The sequence below is a fragment of the Gallus gallus genome, chromosome 1 (assembly GCF_016699485.2).
Source record: "Gallus gallus isolate bGalGal1 chromosome 1, bGalGal1.mat.broiler.GRCg7b, whole genome shotgun sequence".
Lineage (NCBI taxonomy): Eukaryota > Metazoa > Chordata > Aves > Galliformes > Phasianidae > Gallus > Gallus gallus.
The window spans coordinates 112,451,223-112,469,929 of NC_052532.1; the positions used below are offsets into that span (position 1 = coordinate 112,451,223).

Consider the following 18,707-nt stretch of genomic DNA (forward strand, 5'->3'; position numbering starts at 1 on the left):
GGCCCCCGGGGGAGGCGGTTGCGCTGGGGGGGGTGCAGCCCCGCCCGGGGAAGGGCTGCCGGGGGGGCCCTTCCTGCCCCCGGCTCTCAGCGCGGAGCGCTGCGCCGGAGAGACGGGAGAGCCCGCGGTGGTGCTGCCGGGAGTGGAATGGAGCGCAGCGGCCCGGGGGTGGCGGGGAGGGGGGGGGACACTCTCGGCGTGTGGGCGACAGCTGCGCCCGGCGGGCAGCGGCCGGGGATTAACACACACGCGCCTTTGCGTGGCAGGAAGGAGCGGCCCGGCGCGCTCCCCGGGGGCTGGGGGGAGCCGGGGGGAGGATACGGGGAGGCCGGGCGTGCAGTGCCGGCCGCGGCCGAGAGGGGACGGCAGAGCAGCGGGAGGGAACCGCCGTACGGCCGCCTCCCTCGGGCGCGACCCTCCGCCGCGTGGTCCCGACCCCCGGCCCGAGGGCAGCGTCGGGAGGGGAGGGCAGGAAGCTAAAGCGGGACGGAGCCGTGCCCGTGGGCTGCGAGCGGAGCGGAGGGTCGGCCCCGAGCTTCTTCCGGTCGGAGTTTGCCGCTCGGCTCCGCTGGCGGCGCGGAAACTTTGGACGCCCGCGCTGCCGCTCCGAGCCGCGGAAGGCCGGGGGTTGCGGCCGGGGTTGGCGGAGTCCCCGCGGCGGCCCACGCGTGTTCGCGGCGTCGGTCGGGGCGGGGGCGGCCGGGCACCCTGAGCACGGCTGGGGGCCGGGATGCAGAGGGGCTGTTGGCTGTCAGCGCAGCCCCGAGCAGCGGCAGCAGCAGCGGTGCGGGTTTCCCGGCTTCAGCTTGTTTTTCTTCCTAATTATTTTTTAAAGACTCGGCGAGGCCTCGGTGTGGTTTAGCTTTTTTTTCCCTTTTCTCCTTTTTCTTTCTATTTTGTCTTCTCAGCGTCGCGATGGGGATTTTGAGCTGTAAAACCCGAAACCGGGAACGGTGACTAATTTCGGGGTGTATTTATTCGGTGCATTCATTCTGAGACCTTAACGCAGGATGGGCCGGAGGTGTGCGCTGGGGAGGGGAGCGCTGCAGGGCTCTGCTGAACGCGCCCCGAGGGCCGGGCGGCCCTATGAATTAGGGCGACGATGAATTCGGGGAACGCGAGAGCTGCAATTGGCATTCTTAAAAACAATTAAAGCGGTGGGAAGCGCTGCGCGAAAATCGATAAGGCTCTACGTAACGACACTGCGTGGCCGCAGGCCGATTCCTCCCGTAGTAACGAAACGCCAAGTGGCTGCGAAGCACCGCGATCCCCAGTCGCATCCCCCGGCCCCGAACGACGCCGGAGCGGAGGCACCGAATAGCCCCGGGAAATTAATAACCTCGGGGCTCGGTCGGGGCGGGCGTCTGAATAGCTGCCCGAATAGGCAGCCGAGCTCCTTTGGTCTGGGACGAAAATAAACCGGGAGTTAAGCTTTAAATATCCTGGCTCGATTTAAGAGCGAGGTGCGCTCTGCTGCATCGCTGAGTCGGCGGGGATGGGCATGGGGAAGGAATAGGGACGGGGGGGGTAGGGGGGGAAAGGACCCGCGGGCGCGTTGCCCCGCAGCCGCTCGCGGATCGGACCGAACGCGTTTCCTGCGCTCGCGGGAGACGGCAGCGCGGCCCCGCACCGCGCGCTGCTTTCCAACAGGGGGCGAGGGAAGGCCGGCTGGCGGCCGAGCCGGGCGCAGAAATCCCCCGCGGCAGCGGGGTCGGCGAGGGGGGGGGGGGGTCGCGGGCGAGGACGATCGCGACCCGGCGCCCGGGCAGCCGCGGGATGCGCGGAGCGCGCTTTTATTTCGGCTCCGGCTCGCAGTCGGGGCCGCCGAGCCCCGCGGCGCAGCGCGGTTTGCCGTAGGCGCGCTACGAGCGGGGGCCGCGGCCGTGCGGTTTGCGGAGCGGTCGCTCCCCGCCGGGTCCCCTCCGGCCGCCGGGAACCGAGACGCCGCCGCCGCGCGCCGTTCTGGCAGCCGGAGGCTCCTCGGTGCCGGCACGGAAGAGGACACGAGTTGAATATCGTTTGCGCGGCCGGGACAAAATACCCAGGGCCGGCGGAGGGGGAGGGGGAAGGATCGCGTTCGCCCGCCCGTGATGAATAATCCGGGCCGGCCTCCCGGCTGCGGCGGCCAAACCGCTCGCGGCTCTGCCAAGAGATCAGCCGCGGCCTCTGCCCGCGCCCCGGGCGCCGCCGGCCTTTCCCCGGCCGCCTCCGGCACGTCGCAGCTGCCGGGCACCACCCGGCACCACCCGGCACGGGGTGCGGCGAGGGGAAGGGGCCGGGGCGTCCCGGGGCGGGGGGCCCGACGGCAGGTGCGGCCCCGCGTGCGGGCGCGGATCGGCGTCGCTGCGGGTTGCGGCGCGCGAGCCGTTGGGTGCGTGCGCGTGGGTTTCGCCGCGAGCGACATCGACCGCGTGCGCGGCGCCGGCGAGGAGAGGCGGCGCGCGACACGGGACGCGCGGCGCGCCCGCGTGACTTCCAGCGAGTTCACGCGTGGGCGAGAGCCGCGGCGCGGGGCCGGGCAGGAACCGTACCCCGCAGCCCTTTCCCGAGCCCGGCCCGGGGCCGCCTTTCGGAAAGCGCTTCCCGCCGGCGGCTCCGAGCCCACGCGGGGGTGGGAGCTCCCGGGGCGGTACGGGCGGGCCGCGAGGGAGGGATCCCACGGCGTTCCCCGTCCCGCGCGGCGCCCGGGCACCGCTCTGCCCGTCCTCGCCGCGTTCCTGTGCGGGAGGAGCGGGGATTTTCCATCTGCCGGCCGCCCCGCTGTGACCTCGGCGCGAGTTCGGTGGCACCGCTCCCTCCGGGGCAGGGTCACGCCGCGGGGCTCCAGCTGCTCCTCGGGGTGCGGGAAGGGGACGGCGGCAGCTGCGGGTGGAAGGGCTGCGGCTGGCGGTGGGAGGCCCTGGAGCCCTTCCCGGGGAGCGCTGCCAGCGCCGCGCTGCCTCGGCACGTCCAACCGCTCCGGCACGAGTTGGCTCTCTCCCTGCCCAGACCCGATCTGCGCTGCGGAGACGGCGAATGCCCTTAAGGGGGGCGGGGGGGAAGGTCGGTTAAAGGGGCATCGGGGGAGGGGGTTTCCAGCGGACACGCGTGGGCCGACGCCGCCCCACCGGGGGGCCACGGGAGGGCTCGGGGCGGTGTGGAAACGGCGCCGCGAGGGCAGCGGGAGGAGGAATGGCTCCGATCCTCCCGCTGCGTGCGTCGGAGCTGCCGCTGCCCGAGCGCGGTGCTAAGCGCTGATTTACAGGTAGGGGAAACGCGCTCCACAAACCCCGTGCCGCTTCCCTCCGGTGGATTCCAACCGTATATAAAGAGCGTGAGGTGGCGGTCTCCCGGGCAGCTCTTAGGATGCGCGGCGTTGTTGTTAACACATGTTTCAATTTGGGATCGAGACCGTCAATTACCCGCTGAGGCTCCCGAGCCCCGGGCGCGCAGCACGGGGACGGCTGTGCTCAGCCATTGCCCTCCCGCACCGCCGAAGCGGCGCTCTCGGCTCCCGCACCGCCCGCGCTCTGCCCCCGCCCGGCGGCTCTCGGGCCCCGCGGGGCGCTCCGCGGCTGCGGGGCGGGGGGAGGACGTGCGGAGCGGGAAACGCAGGGGCAGCGCTTTCCTGCTTCCGTAACGCTCTCCGTTTCTCGGTCGGAAAAAGCAGGCCGGCTCCGCTCGGCATCGGCAAGCCCATTGGTTTGCTTGGCTTTTTTTTCTTCCCGAGCGGAAGAGACAGACCCCCGTCTCCCCCCGAGCAGAAGCCGACAGCTCGGAAAGGCCGCTCCGGGGGCAGCGGCGGAAAGGTCGCCAATTAGCATCGCATCTGCGGGCGGCGAGCTGCGGGCGGGTCGGCCGCGCCCCCCCCCCCCCCCCTCCCTCCCGCAGCCCTCAGAGCCCTCACGGGGGGGATTTCGCTCCGGAGAGCCCCGCCCGGCCTCGGGGACGCCGCTCCGGGGCGGCCCCGCGGCCTTACGGGGGCCCGCGCTGCTTCCTCTCCGCTCAGCCCAAACGCCCGCACCCGCCGAGAGCGGCTTCTCCGCTGCCCCACCGCCCGCACTCGGCCGGGCCGGGCCGGGCCCCGCACGCCTCTCGCTGCCGAGAGCCGCAAGCGCTCCGCTCCGCTCCGCACCGCGCCTCCGTGACGAGCCCGGCATCGCAGGCAGCCTATAAATAATTTCCATTATGTTCAGCTGACAGCGCGAGGCGATTAATTTTAATAGCTGTATATTTGCCTGTTTCTCCTAATGCTCTGTAATGAGATGAGAAGCCATCCAACCCCAGATGGCTCCAGCCGCCTCCTTATTTATTTATTTGGTGTGTGCGTGTGCAAAAGAGGGGAGAACCGGGAGCGGGCAGCCCCCCACAGCCCCCCACCCTTCGCCCCCGGTGCCGCTCCCCGTGGCGGTGCTTCCCGGGGCCGGGGGGGTCGGGGTGTTATCTCCGAGGGTCGATGGGCGCAGATCGGTGGCGTTCGGGGTGAAGGGGAGCGCGGCTCCGAGCCCACCCCGTTAACCCGAATTCGGTATCGGGGCGGCGGAGGGGGGTGGGGGCGGGCAGCGCTTTGTGGAGCCGCGAAGAGAACCCGGCGGCGGCGGCCCCGAACAGCGGAGCTCTGCGTGCGGCCGTGTGACGAAGCCGCGCTGTCCTCAGCCGGGAGTGGGGGGGGGTCCTGCATTCGGGAGCTGCAGAGGTGTGCGTTTGGGGGTGGGGGGCAGGGAGGGGAAGGAGACGGGGCTGCTTATCCAGGTGAAACAGGAGCGAGGCGAGCACCTGCGTCTTTTTTTTTTTTTCTACAAGGCGTGCACCGATAATTGCAGCAGTTAATTGCGTCTCTTTGAAGGTCATTGGAAGTTACGGGGCTGTGTTTTCTTTCCCGGCTGGCAGACAATGGCTGAGCGCTGTTTTAAATGTAAATCAGAGGGTATCCGCAGAAACCTGTGCTGTCGGATCGCGGCGTAATGGATTCACTCCGGCTGCGCCTCGCTCGCCACAATACAGCGCAGCGCCGGGCCGGGAGCGCGCCGGGGTTCCTCTGCGGAAGCGCAGTTGCCGACGAACATGGAAAGCATTAAATCGTGACGGGGGGGGGGGGGGCTGCGCGGCATCGTGCTGCTGCTCGGGACCGTAGCGCAGCCACGCAGCGCCCGCACCGGGACGTTGGGCATCGCGAACCAGGGCCGCCGGCGGAGGGGGGGGAGGGACACCCCGCCGCCAGCCGTGCCTTATGCCTTGCGGTCGCGTCCTCAGCCCCGGGGGGCGGCGGAGACGGGCCGGGGCCGAAAGGTACCGTCTGGCTGCGGGCCCCCTCTCCGGAGGAGGCGTTCTGGAGGAATGTGGCGCGCGAGCCCGGCCCCGCTGCCCCTAAGCCCTCGTTAACCCCGGGGCCCCCGCGGCCCCCGCTCGGCACCTGCACTCGGCTCCGCCGGAGGCGAGGACGTGCAGCAGCGCGGAGCCCGCAGCGAACGCGCAGCCCTCCCCCTTCGCCTCTCCCCGCTAATAACAGGGCAGCGCTCGGGAGGCGGCGGTTGCGCCGCGCGGAACAAACGCTCCCCGATTACCGCGGCGCGCCCCGGGCTGCGGAGGGACGCGGGGAGCCGAGCCGTGCCGTGCCGAGCCGCCCAGACGGGAGGCTTCGCGGTCGCCCCCGGGGGCCCTCCCCGTGCCGTAGCAGGGGCTGGGGCCGCCCGCGGGGCCGCGCTCGGTGCCTTCCCCGCGGCGCCGGGCCACCCCTGCGCAGATGGCACCGCGTGACCCCCATTAGGGCAGCGCGGCCGCCTCTCCGGCAAAGCAGTCAGCCCGGTACCGCCGCTTCCCCCGTTGTCCACGGCAACCGACGTATCTGATTGAACCTCGTTGTACGCGGTGACACCCGCATAATGGATCATGCTGTCAGGGCTTTTTTATCACAGGCATTTATTTTGGTCACGGCTGGTGATAACTTCGCTGCTCGGCCCTCGTGGCGGTACGGGCCCCGCTGCCGTCTCCTCGCCGCCCCCCTCCCCCTCCCCGCAGGGCGATGCGGGGCGCGGGCCGCCCCCCAGCCGAGGGGCTCCGGTCCCCCCCGCCCCTCCGCGCGCCGCAGCGAGGGGCTCCCCGTGCCCTCCCCCCTCGGCCCGGCCCGGCCCGATGCCCCCCCCGGCCGGGTTATCTCGGGTCACGCGGAGCGGGGACGGGATCCGCCGCAGCCCGCGTGCCGGGGGAGCCGGGCGGGAGGCACCGCGCCGCTCCCGTCCGCGCACACACTTCCAAAGTAAATACGGCGGGGCAGGGCAGGGCCTCCGGGAGGGGAGAGGAGAGGCCTCTGACAGGCGATTGTCAGGGCGGAGCCAGGGCTATTTCCAGCCCAGGAATAACAACGCCGGGGCCGCGGTGGCTCCGACCCGCGTGTCCAGGAAAGACCGGCTCGGGGTGTTTGTTTGGGTTTTAATTGGTATTTTGACGGCGGGCCGGCTCCGCGCAGGCATACGATGACCCCGGGCCGGCCCGGGGGGACGGCAGCACCGCCCCGAGCCGAGGGAACGGGGCCCGGCGAGGGTGCCCCACCGCGGGGGCCGGGAGGGGCCGCGGACGGAGGGCAGCGCCGGGGCGGACCCGCAGCCCCCGGGGAGGAAGCGGGGAGGAGGCGGCTCGGGGCCTCGGCGCGCTGCGGGGCGGGAGCGGGGGCGAGGCCGCCGCGTTATCTGGGTCACCGGGGTTAGAAGGAGCGGCCGATAGGACCGGGGGAGCTGCGCTCCGCTGCTGCGGAGATAGAGCCGCGATCCGGGCCGGGCGGGCACCGCGCGGTTGGGAGGGAGGAGGGAGGGAGGGAGAGAGGGAGGGAGGAGGAGGAGACGGCGGCTCGTTCCGGCTCCCGAGCCGAGCCCAGGTGCGCTGTGGTTTCCCTGCGCTCGGCATCCCCCTCCCCTCGCTTCCCATCCCCCGGCCCCCGCCAACGTTTAACCCTTTCCCACCTCGGCGGGGCTGCAGCTGAAGCGTGCGCCGGCCCGGCCGCGTCCCCTGCGGTTCCCCACTCCTTCCGTGGCAGAGACTGATCTCGGCGGGAGGGGGGGGGGGGAGGGCAGGGAAGGGAGGGGGAGGTTGGCGTTGTGGTGCCGAGCACCGCCCTCGGGCAGCTCCCGGGCTCCGGCTTTGTACACGCACACGCACTCCCAGCTGCGCGGAGCCGAGCCAGCCTGGGGCCAGCCCTCGCCTGCTGCTGCCGCCGCCGCTCTCGCTTGCAGTCAGCCACCAGCGGGGCTGCTGCTGCTGCTGCTGCTGCTGCTGCAGCCGCCGCCGCCGCCGCCGCCTTCCTCCCCCGCCCCGCTCCCCGCCGCCCTTTTCCTTCCTGCTCGGGCCGGGCGCCCCCGGAGCTCCCAGGGCCGGCGGCTTCCCGCTGCCGGAGAGGAGGGGAAGGGCTCTCCCCGCGCCCCATCGCGCGCAGAGCCCTTTAATCAATTTCACCCGATTAATTATTAATTTAACGCCAGTCAAGCTCGCCCCGGAGGAGCCGGCGGGGGGAGGGGAGGCTGATGGCAGGCGGAGGCGGCGGGGCCCGCTGCCAGGCGCAGCCCCGGCCCGGCAACTTTCGGCTCCGCGGCTCCAGGAGCCCGGGGGGAGGGGGGGGCTGCGGTTCCCATTGCGGCGGATGCCCCCCTCCCCACTCACGCGCTCCCGCTCTCTCTTCTCCGCTCCCTCCCCCTTCCCTCCCGCCCGCCCCCCGCGTAGACACAGCCATAAAAGGGCCCATCGCATCGCGGCGATGATGGATCGTGCCTGGCGGGGGTGATTTGGTGTTGATCGCATATTATCACGGGCAGGTCGGACTGGTTGCTGATGGACGGCTTTCCAGCCAGCCGCTCCGCCGCCGCTCGGGGAAGCGGCTCGATCGACAAGCAGCTCGCTCGCTTTTAACTCCTTCTCTCACCGGCGAAGCCGAGCATCTGTCACAACAGCTCTCCGGGCGGCACTTCGCTTCCACCCGCCCTATTCTGTCTTCGGCCTCCCTCCGCCCCGAGAGCGCTCCGGGTGCGGGGCGGTGCGGGGGGGCGCGGCCCGAGGAGGGCTCCCCGCTGCCCTCGGCCCTCTGCGTTCGGGAGGGTCAACGCGAGCCCTCCCTTTGCACGCGGTCGCGCACGACCCGGGGGGGGCCGGTTGTGCTTTTCTCTATCTTTCCCAGCGCAGGTTGCTCGGCCACGGGATCGCGTTGTGCTCGGAGAGCGGAGGAAAGGGGGAGGTTAGCGGCGGGGAAGCGATAGCTGCGCTCTCCGGAGAGCCGCTCTCCAGCAGGCAGCGCCTTGAAATCTATTTAAAGAGAGGGAAAGGCGGAGGGGGGGGGGGGGGGGGGAGAACAAAGGGGGAGGAGGAGGAGGGTGCCGAGCCGGAGCCGGGAGAGAGGAGCGAGCGCTGGAAGAGGCACCGCGCTGCCACAGCTGTGCGCGGCGATCGGAGGAGCGCGGGCGGCGGTGGGCAGCGCGGCCCTTTCTCCTCTCTCTGCCCGAGGAAAGGACGGGGAGGGGGGGGCGGAGAGGGAACGGAGAGCCCCAGGGCCGGAGGCGCTTCCTGGCGGAGCCCAATAGGAGAGAAAGGCCGCGGGTTACGATTGGGATTAATTATTATTCTCCGGCAGCCAGAGGGATGATCAGGGCATCGTGCGGCCCTCGCCTCTCCCCGCTCCCACTCCTTTCTTCTCCCCCACCTTTCTTTATTTTCCTTTTCTTTTTTTTTTCTTCTTTGCTGAAACTCGGCTGCTTCCTTCCAGCCCTCCGAAGATTTAACCCTTTGCCCGCAGAGCCTCGAGGTGGGCGAACACAAAGCACGTCGCGAAAGCCTCAGACCGAAAGGATCCCGACCATCACGGGAACGGCGCACGGCCATAAGTCGGTATCGCGCCGGCTGTGCCGTACGACCCCGGGACGGCGGCACACAGCAGAGGGGCCCGGCCCGGCCCGGCCCTGCCCCGTCCCTCGCCGCCGTGTGCCGCCGGGCACATCGCTCCCACACATGGTCCGCATTTCGCACGGCAGCAGCGTGCTTCCTCCCGGCCTCACGTTGCCGCTCTCCGAACAGAGAGAGAGAGAGAGAGGGGAGAAAAAAAAAAAGAAACAACACCAGAGGTTTAGAGGAAGTTAAAAATCAGGCGAGCTAAGAAATGCTCCCCGTTACACACATCCTGCTTGAAAGCGAAAGCCCGGCGTTCCGGCCCTGCTCCCCGGCACTGGCGCCGGCGTTGGACGCGGCGAGGTGACCGCTCCGTGCTTGGGGCTCGCCGCTGCACCCCGTCCCCCTGCACCCTCGCCCCGGGGCCGGGCGCTGGGAGAGCATCGCCCCGCGTCCCCCCTTCCCTTCCCTTCCCTTCCCTTCCCTTCCCTTCCCTTCCCTTCCCTTCCCCTCCCCTCCCGGACCCGGGGCGGCCCGCACCCCGCGGCCCCATGACCCTTCTGCCGCCGCCGGGCCCGGTGCCCCCCAGCTCCGTGCGACAGAAGGGCAGCATTCTCCCCAGTGGAAGCCCACTCGTTTCCTTGTTGGCAGGAACAAAGCGCACATTCAGAGGGGTGGCTGCTGACGGCTCCCTCTGTATAGCACTGGAAAGCGGGTGGCCTTTGGTTGCTGGCAAGGAAAATTCTAATCAGGGCGCTTGTAAGCGGGGCTTTATAGAAGCTTAGTTACAAAAGGCTTACACCAGAGTAATGCAATAACTATAATAACAGCCAGGGAGCCCTAAAGGGGGTGGAATGCGCTTGTGTCTGGATGATTTTCCCCGCTAGCACAGAGAGGGACTGTTTACTGCGAGTGCCATTAAGTATCGCTGGAAACTCACCAACCGCAGACTTATTTCAATCTACTTTATTGTTGGATCCTCTCGCCTCGGCCGACCGGCGGACACCCCCGGGGAGGAGAAGGGCCGGGAGCCGCCCCGCGGGGAGCCCCGGCCGGAGGGGCAGCGCCGACCCCGTGCTGCGGGAGCGGCGTCCGATAAGGGCGAGGGGCCCCGGGGCCGGGCATCGCCTCCCCGGGCTGCGGTGCCCCCCCCCCCACCCCCTCGGTCCCGGTCGCGCCGCGCGGCGCTGCGTTAACGGCACAACGGAGCGCGGCGAGCGAAGAGCTGCTCCGCGCAGGGCAAGAGAAATGGGTTTTTAATAGGAAAGGTCCGCGTGCTTGGCAGCCGGCCACCGCGGCCGGGAAATAAACAAACAGAGGAGCGGCGGGTTCAGGTCGGAGCGGGAGCCGCGCTCCCGGCAGCGCAGCCCCGCGGCACGGCCCCACGGAGCCGCCGCCGCCCCCCCCGGCCCCGCACCGCAGTGCGCGGCTCCGAGGGCAGCGCGGCTGTTCCCCGCGGCGGGCGGCGGGCGCGGGGCCAGCGAGGGGCCGGGGGTGTTTATCGCGCTCCGGAGCCTCTGCACGCGTAACCGCTGCCGTGCGGCACGGCCCGGCCCCGGGGGGCGGAGGGAAAAGGCGGGGGGGAGAAAGGGGGGGGGGGCAGAGGAGCAGCGCGATCGCGAAGCGCCGGGAAACCGTCTGACAGCAGAGAGCGCGAGGGGGGGCCGCTGGGAGCCGGGGGAAGCAGCGCTGCCGCGGCTCTGCCTCGGCTCTGCCTCCCGCTGCAGCCGCGCTCCCGGCTCGGCCCGCGCTGCGCCGCGCAGGGGATGCGGGGACGGGAGGACGGGCCCGGCGCGGCCTCGGGGGAGGGGGCGAAGCGAGCGGGCCCCGGGGGCCGGAGCGGGAGAGCCGAGAGCGAAGTCCAAGCGGCGGCCCCGAGCGGCCCGGGCAGCTGAGCCGGAGCTGGAGGAGAGCCCGGGCAGCGCGGCCCCGAGGCGGGGGCAGGCCTGGCGGTCAGAGCCCTTTCCTGGGCGCCGCGGGCTCTGCCCTCCGCTCCTAACGGAGCGGAGCGTGGCCCGGCCTCGGGTTGCGGGACGCCGAGAGGGAGCGCGGGGTCGGGCCGCGGCCCGGCCTCCCATAGGGGCCCTCGTCTCCCGTCCGCGCCTCCGCAGAGAGCGCGGCAGCCCCGCAGCCTCCAGCCTGGGTCTCGCAGCTGTGCGCCGACACCGTGGCGGGTGCGGGCGTGCCGTCGGGGCCGGCGCCCCGTCCTCTCGTCCTCGAGCCCGGCGGCTTCGAAGGGCTACTGAGGGGGGCCGGGCCGGAGGAAGGCGTCGAGGCCGAGCCGGGGAGAGCAGGGAGCGGCCCGGGCGGAGGAGGAGAGGGGCAAAGAGCGGGGGAAGGCGGGCGCAGCCGGCGGGACGCCGCTTGGCAGCGCGCCGAGGGGCACGCTGCGGCCCCGGGAGCCGGGGAAGGGCCGGCGGAGCATCGGTCCGTGCCAACGAGGCGAGGACTGCCGCGGCCCCCGCGTCACCCGCGGCTCAGGCGGCCCGCTTTTCCCTCCCCTGTGCCGGGATGTACCTGCGGGCAGCCGCCGGCCCTCTGCCCGTCCCGAGATTCCCGCACCGTCCTATCGTCGCGTCGTGACCTACGGCGGCGCTCCGATTTATCCGTAACGCGTTCCGATCCCCGTTCCGTCGTCGGGAGCCGAGTTGAGATTCATCCTCCGTCTCCTGCTTTTCAGGCTCCCGTTCTGCTGGAAGGCCCCGGCGATAGAGTTTAATTCGATTCGATATGATTTAATGAACACCTTTATCTTTTGTTTTTTAGCGGGGGGATTAAGCGGACGGCCGCGTCCCGCTCCGGCTGCATCACACGCGTTCCCACCGAATCCTATGTGGCGGCACGCACTCCCTGTAACATTTCATTAACAGCCCCCTTGATATATTGATTTTTAATATTTGTATTAAATGTTGTGTAAAATTGAACTCGGGCGTTAGGAGAGATTGTGCGAGTCACAAGACGTGCCTCCTACTTAATTGTTATTTTTTGCGGTCCTGGAACAACAGTTGGAAAGAGGCCAGGAGGAGAAGCCGGAAAAAAAAAAGAAGAAACCTCCCCGGAGGGGATCGGGGGAGACGGGCACGGAGCGCGGGGCCGCGCAGCGCGGGCAGCGACTCGGAGCGGCCCCCCCGCCTCGCCTCCAGCCACGGCCGCACCGACCCCCCCCCGCCCCCACCCCGGGGCCTCCCCCGCTCTCCGTGCCCCCGGGCCGCGGCCGCCCTGCCCCGCGCTGCCTCCTCCGGCTCCCCCGGCTCGCTCGCCTCCCTCCCCGCCGCTCCATATGGTTTCTCCCCTCCTCCTCCTCCTCCTCCTCCTCCTCGGCTCCCCCCTCCATGTTGTCGCCGTGCCTCTCCCCGCTCCATGTTGTGCCTCCGGGGAAGAGCGGACGGGGCGGCCCGGAGGTGTGCGGGATGCGGGCCGGCCTCGGTACCGGGGAAAGCGGGGCGGGAGGGCCGCGGGCCACGGCTCCCGGCCCCGGAGTTTCCCGGGTGTGCGGAGCTGAGATGAAGGAGCGCAGCCCCCCCGCTCGTCCCCCTCCGCGTTTTCATACCACCCCCCCCCGCCACTCTGCCTCTCCCCCGCCCTCTCTCCTCCCCCCAGGAATAGGAGGCATTCAGGGATCAGCATAATTCACCTGCATCAAAAAACTCGCGGGCTATAAAGCAGCGGCTGATCCCCCGCTCAGACGAGCGTTTAGCCGTTCATGCATCATGAGTGTCAAATAAATGCCTGATTGAGGCCCTCAGCGGAGGAATTAGCTTCCCTTCTGCTGGAAGCGCGGAACGCACAAAGTGCTGAGGCATCCTCCCGGGGCGAGCGAGAGCGGCTCCGCTGCCGGCGCTGCTCCCCCGGCACTGCGGGGCGGGCGGGCGCGGGGTCCCGGAGCGGTGCGGGTCGGGGCACACGCGGGGTTAAGGGCGGAGCGCCCGGGTCACGGGTGAGCGTCAGGTCCCGGTGTGAGCAGTTTTAAATTAAAAAAGAAAGAAAGAAGGAAGGAAAGAAAGAAAGAAAGAAAGAAAGAAGCACGCGGCCGGGCCGAGCAGGCGGCGGTGACCCGCAGTTTCCCCCTCTCTCCGAACTGAAATGCGGCCAAAGTAGCCGAAAGTTAACTTCGGGGCTGGGGGGGGGGGGGGGGGGACGGGGGGGACGGGGGCGGGGGAGGGGGGAGGAGGAAATCGCTCCGGGTTGGGATCTCTGTGTCGAGTTTCATCCCCTCCTGACGCTGCTGGCCGCGCGCCAAAGTCCCGAGAATGGAAAAGCGGAGGGAAGGGCGGGCGGGGGAGGGCGGGGGGCGCGGGGAGCGGCTCCCGGCGGAGCGGCACAAGGCGCGGCGGCGGCCGGGAGGGATGCGGCGGAGCGGCCGTGCGAGCGGGGCGCGGGCACCTTCCGCGATCCGCTCGTCCGCCGGAGCGCGTCAAAAGCCGCCGAGAGCTGCCATTGTTACTCGCGGGCGATGCGGGAAGCGGAGCCCGCTCTCCGGCGGGAGATAAATCGCCTCTGACGGCGCCTCTTCGCGCCCGGAGCTCCTCCGATCGCAGCGGGCGGACGGACTCAGGTCGGTGCCGCTCCCACGCGCGGGAGTCCCTTGAAACCCCCGTTCCCCCTCGCCTCTCCCGGGGCCGCTGCCCACCCCCCTCCCCGCGCTCCTCCCCGCGGCCGCGCTGCCACCGCACGGCTCGCCTCGGCTCGGCTCGGCGCGGAGCGAGAAAGGTCCGGAGCGCTCGGGGCGGGCCGCGCCTCTGCCAGGAGGGGTCTCAGCGGCGGGGCTTTTGTCCGGGGCCTTCGCGTGCGGCTCTCCGGCTCGGAGCCTTCGCGGAAAGTGCCGGGAAGCCCGTGCTGCCCCGAGGGTAGCGCCGCTCGGTTCCGAGGGGGTCGGCCTGAGCCCTGCCCTCGGGGCGCCCGGTCGCGCCGCGACCGCGACGGCGGCCCGACGGGTCGGTGGGGCCGCCTCCCGCCGGACCGAGCGTACCCTCCGCCGGCAGCCCCAGAAACGGGCCCGGGGGGGGGGGGGGGCGGGGGGCGCTCCTCCGGCGGCCGGGGCGCCGTTACCCGTCTGACGGCAGCCGGCGGCCGCGGGGCTCCGCGGACGCGCGTGCGGCCGCTTCGCCCGGCGGCGCCGCTCCCCGCCGCCGGACGCCGGCGCTCGGTGTCGTCGCGGCATCTCCGCGCCCCGGCCGAGGCGGCGTGGCTGTTCGGGGCGAGGCCGCCGGCGACCAGACGCGTGGGTTCCCTGGGAGAGGCTCTCCCAGGTGGGGCCGGTGCGGACAGCCGCGGCCGGGCAGACAAAGGCCGCGGGCGGAGCGGCGCGGGGTCCCCCGCTTCCCCCGGGGCTCGCGGGGCAGCGCGGGTCGGGCCGCGTCTCCGCAGTCGCATCGCGTGCGCTTGGAAGCGATTGTTTTCCCTTTCCACTTGTTTGTCTCCCGCTAGCCTCGTAAACTGCCTCGTGATTTATTACCTAGGCTAAGTGCTTAATTTGTGAATATGAAACAGATTAAAAGGAGATCGGCGTATTTTAGCGGGCAGGCCGGAGCGGAGCCCGGCAGCTGTTTCGAGTTTGTCGGCATCTCCAGCCCCGCGTTAAGCCCGCGAGCGATCGCGGGGGGATTCCCGGGCTCCCCCGGAGAGGCCCCCGGCGCCCGCTCCCCCCCCCGGCGCGGCGTGCGCGTCCCTGCGTGGGAGTGGGCGCCCGCAGCCCTCGCAACCGGGCCCCGGGGGCGGCTCGGGCGGCGGAGGGCCCCGCGAGGCGCGCAGAGGGTTAACGACGCCTCTGCCCTCTCCTTCAAAGGACTCGGCTCGAGATAGAGTAAATACGGCCGGGGAGAGGGGGGGGGGGGTAGGCGGGGGCGGGGAGGGGGTGCCGCTCAGGCCACATGATACAAAAGTAAGACAAGCACACTCCGGAGAACAAAGGCTTCCTACCCCCTTCCTCCCCCTCCCCCCAAAATCTGTCTTAATTCTGCGAGTAAACTTGAGCAGCTCTAAAACAAAGAGCGACGACGGGACTCGGAGCCAAGGGACAATCGGAACAAATACCTTCGACGCGGCCCGAGCACGCACTGCCTCCCACCCCCCTACCCCGGCACACCGCGGGCCGTCCCCACGCGGGCCCCGTGCCCCGGACCGCGCCGTCGGGGCCGCCCCGGTGCTTCCGGGAGGGCTGTGCGGGCCGGGAGGCGGCCCCGGGTCGCGCGAGTGTCACCTCGCCCCCCCGCCCCCTGCGTGCAGAGCGGGCTGGCGGCTGTCACGCTTGTCAGCTGCCCCGGAGAGACGGGGAGGGGGGAGGGACGGGGGAGAGCGGCGGGCCGACGGCACGGAGCGCCGCTCTTGAGCTCGGAAGGCAGAGGGAGGCGAAAATCCGGGAGCGTCTCCGAGCGTCTCTTCGGAATGGGCGGTGAGAGCGCCGTGTCGCCCCGCGGAGAGGAGTGGAGCGCAGCAGACGGGGCTGGTGTGGGGAGTGGGGACTGTCGTGCCCTCGGGGCACCTCAGGCAACGGCTTTGGGGCCGGTGTTGGAGCGCGGATGGGGCCGGAGCCCCAGATCCCGCGGCGTGGCATCCAGGTGCGTTGCTGGTGTGTGGCTGAGCCCCGAGAGGGAAAGTGGTGCGTGTGGCACTCGCAGAGATCTCTGCTTGTACGTGTGCGTGAAGATGTCAGAGCGAATGGATGTCAGAGCAGATGTCTGGGGAGCGCTGATTGGCGGTTGAGACTGGGAAGCGGTCCAGTAGGTTCATGTGGGTGAGGGCTTTGGGGACACCTCCCCGTGGCAAGGAGTCATCTGAAGAAGGAGTGAGAGCGAGGCGGCAGCCGACACGCGTACAGATGTCTCGCTTTGGTTTAAGACAACGTCCTGCCTTCTTATCTGTGACAACGTTTGTGGCAGACCAGCACGGGAGCGGTTTACCAGGACCTGCTGGGCCGTGCACAGCCACAGTGCCCCGTGCAGAGTGTGCCCCGCACACTGACTGTGGGTAGGAATGAGGCCTTGGGGAGGTGTGAAGAGCAGCCGCCAACAATTGGCCCCGGGGTGTCTGCACTCCCCGTGGGTCCTGCACAGAGCTCTTCTCTCTCTGGGTACCGTTAGCAGAGAGCAAAACGTGGGCTGGTGTCACAGTGATGAGATACAGTGCTGTTCTCCTACAGCAGAGCGCGTAAGGAGAAGCAGAGGAAAAAAAAAGACAGCGGCGGTAGGAAAGGCAGGAAAAAAAAACCCAACCCCACAGCATTTTCAGGTTCGTGGCTCGGCCTTTGCGGTCATCCCTACCTCGGGGAGGGCCGTGAGCCCTGCTTACACTGCTGCAATGCACGGCACGAGCAGTCACCTGGTCCCTCGAGCGTCCTTGTAAGGCACTCCAGGTCCCCACGGAAAATGGTTTGCGTGCACTTCAAAGTATGTGAATTGGATTTGCTTCCAGCGGCGCGTAATGCCAGTTTCAGCCCGATCCCGTCTGGCTTTCGCTGAATTAATGCCTGGATGGATCTGAGTCCCAACGCCTCGGAGCAGAGCGGTGCAGACTGTCCTCCTGCTGCTGGCCCTCAGTGCCCCGAAGGCGCTGTAAAATCTCCTTGGCAGTGCTCGCAGGGCCATCGCTAAGCCGCGGGAACGGCATGGAGAAGTGCTACTACAGCAGCAGCGGCTGTCACATAAACAACGCAACAGAGGGGAGGAATTCTGGAGCGGTGCAGGGCTGAGGATGCCCGGCCTTGGGGCAGTGGGCACACTCCAGCCGTGCTCTGTCTCCCTGGGTTCACCACTATTGCTTTACCCTGCTGGGTGTTACGGTGCTGGGAGCCCCAGTAAGGGAAGGAGTGCTGTGGCGCCGCTCCTCCAGCAACACAGGGAGGGGAGCATTGAGGCCGCTGAGGTCCCCGCGTTACCTTTGGGCTCCTCGAGGCCTCGCTCCCATTGCCAGCATCCCACCGGTTTAGATAAAAAAGAGAAATCCTGCAGCCGTTCCCTCGCAGGGAAGGGGCACGTCTCCTCCTATCCCTCCCCCTGATTCTTGGCCCAAGCACCCCGTGAAGTCCCTTTTTTTCCTACCTGAGAGCCTCCTGCTCACCCGGTGCGCGGCGAGGAGGCGTACAGAGGAGCACACGGCAGTGATGCACGGTGTAGATGGGCACAAGGGCAGTGGCATGCACTAACATAGAGATGATGCCCCGTGTCATTGCACTGAGTGGTACTGATGTGTGTGGGGGGTAACCCCGTGACCCCCCCAACCCTGCCAGGGAGAGCAGCACACTATGGGTGCGGGACACCCAACAGGCTGGGCTCTTCTCCAGCCCCGTAGCACTGCTGGGCTTCGCCAGGAGGAGGGCAGCCTGGCATGGGAAGAGATCTCTGTGGATTTCAATGCCAAATGAATCTCCCGCAGTTCTCATTTTCGCAAGCGGGGGCCGGGCAGGCTCTGAAAACGTGGAAGTTATTGATGTATTGGTTCAGTTAATTTTTTAAATAAGTTGGAATGCTATTTGTTTCGCATTCGATGGGAAAGCGCCATGTATTTTTGTAAGGAAAGGCAGAGGTGAGCGTGTGTGGGAAGCGTATTTCCCACAGCCTTGAGAAGAGGGCTTCAATGAGGCATTCATGTAACGCAAGGCCTTCGCACGGCAGTGGGCGAGACCTGCAGTGAAGGAAAAGAGCTGAACACTGATATTTGCCCAGTGGCAGCGACATCGCTCGTGGAGAGGGGCAGGTGTGTGGGGTAAGGCACTCGGTGCTTCTTAAAAGGCAGTAATAGCTCATGGGAGAGCCCTTCCGTGTGGCCTTGGTGCCCGTGACCCCCTCTGATGTATGATATTTAAACAAGGGAATGTCAATATTGGTTTTCCACATCCAGCCCCGTTCTGCTCTCCATGGAAGCTAATGACAAAACCCCCGGAGAGGCGGAGGAGAGCAGACCCCACTGCTGCAGCAGCTCGGGAGGGAGAGCAGGATGTAAGGGGCAGCAGGGCTGCACAGTCACGGCGTGAGAAGCAGCAGCCGTGTCCTGCAGCACACGGGGATGGCAGTCGGAGCTATTTGTGCTTGCTGAAAGTATACACTGCATTTCTTCAGGGGAGGTTCAGGTTGGATATCGGGAACGATTTCTCCTCGGAAGGAGCGGGGAGGCAGTGGCACAGGCTGCCCATAAAGGTGGCGGAGTCACCGTGCCTGGAGGTGTTCAGGAGCCGTGTGGATGTGGCACTGAGGGCCACGGGCAGCGGGCACGGCGCGATGGGCTGACAGTTGGTCTCCGAGGTCTTTTCCAACCTTAATGATTCTATGTGCAGATATCCAAAATGGGGCCATCGGGTCTATCTCCTGACACACGTGTCCTTTGAGGTAGGAAAGTGTAAGTCAGAGGAAGAGAGGGCAAGCGCGTGTGACTCATAGCAGGAGGGCACGTGGGAAGAGCGAGCGCAGGGAGGGCTGCGCTGGTCGGACATGCGGGCTGTGCTGTGTGTCATGGGAAAAGTAATTTTATAGCAGATAATTTCAGCTTAAAGGGGCAGGCGTGGTGTGACAGCACGGCACGGGGCGTGAGTCAGGGGACGTGCACAAAGGCAGTGTAACCGAGCGCTGAGCTGCCCTCACCTCGATGGTGCCGTATGGCAGCACGGCCTCTCTAGAGGCTTTCCAGCCCCGGCCAGAGAAGCTCAGCCTGCTCTGCAGCTCGGCCAGGCGACGCTTGCTGCTGTGGCTTTGATGAACAACGCCGGTCTGCGTGGAGACAGGCGGCTTTAAAAATGGGTTTTTAATAAAGTCCCCATCGCTAAGGACATCTCTAAGGGTAATCTGCGTGGGGTTTGTAACAGGTAAGCGTAATGATGCCGTTAGCACTTAGGGCTTGAGTGAGACCCGGACGTCAGAAGAACGTTGGCAAATTAA

At 68.4% G+C, this 18,707-nt stretch overlaps 2 protein-coding genes across 2 annotated transcripts in view; both read left to right on the top strand.

The window, feature by feature from the left end:
• Positions 1-2,054: 2,054 nt before the first annotated feature.
• LOC124417681 (translation initiation factor IF-2-like) lies at positions 2,055-3,840 on the top strand. Its single transcript, XM_046911721.1, has 2 exons — positions 2,055-3,042; positions 3,245-3,840. Exons 1-2 carry the CDS (start codon positions 2,091-2,093, stop codon positions 3,406-3,408), a joined length of 1,116 nt encoding a protein of 371 aa, XP_046767677.1. The 5' UTR covers positions 2,055-2,090; the 3' UTR covers positions 3,409-3,840.
• A 9,330-nt stretch (positions 3,841-13,170) lies between these two features.
• Positions 13,171-18,707, top strand: part of BCOR (BCL6 corepressor) — a 58,670-nt gene continuing 53,133 nt past the window's right edge. The window contains exon 1 of the mRNA XM_025146057.3: positions 13,171-13,396. The gene's annotated coding sequence lies outside the window, so the exon portion shown is untranslated. The remainder of the gene's footprint in view (positions 13,397-18,707) is intronic.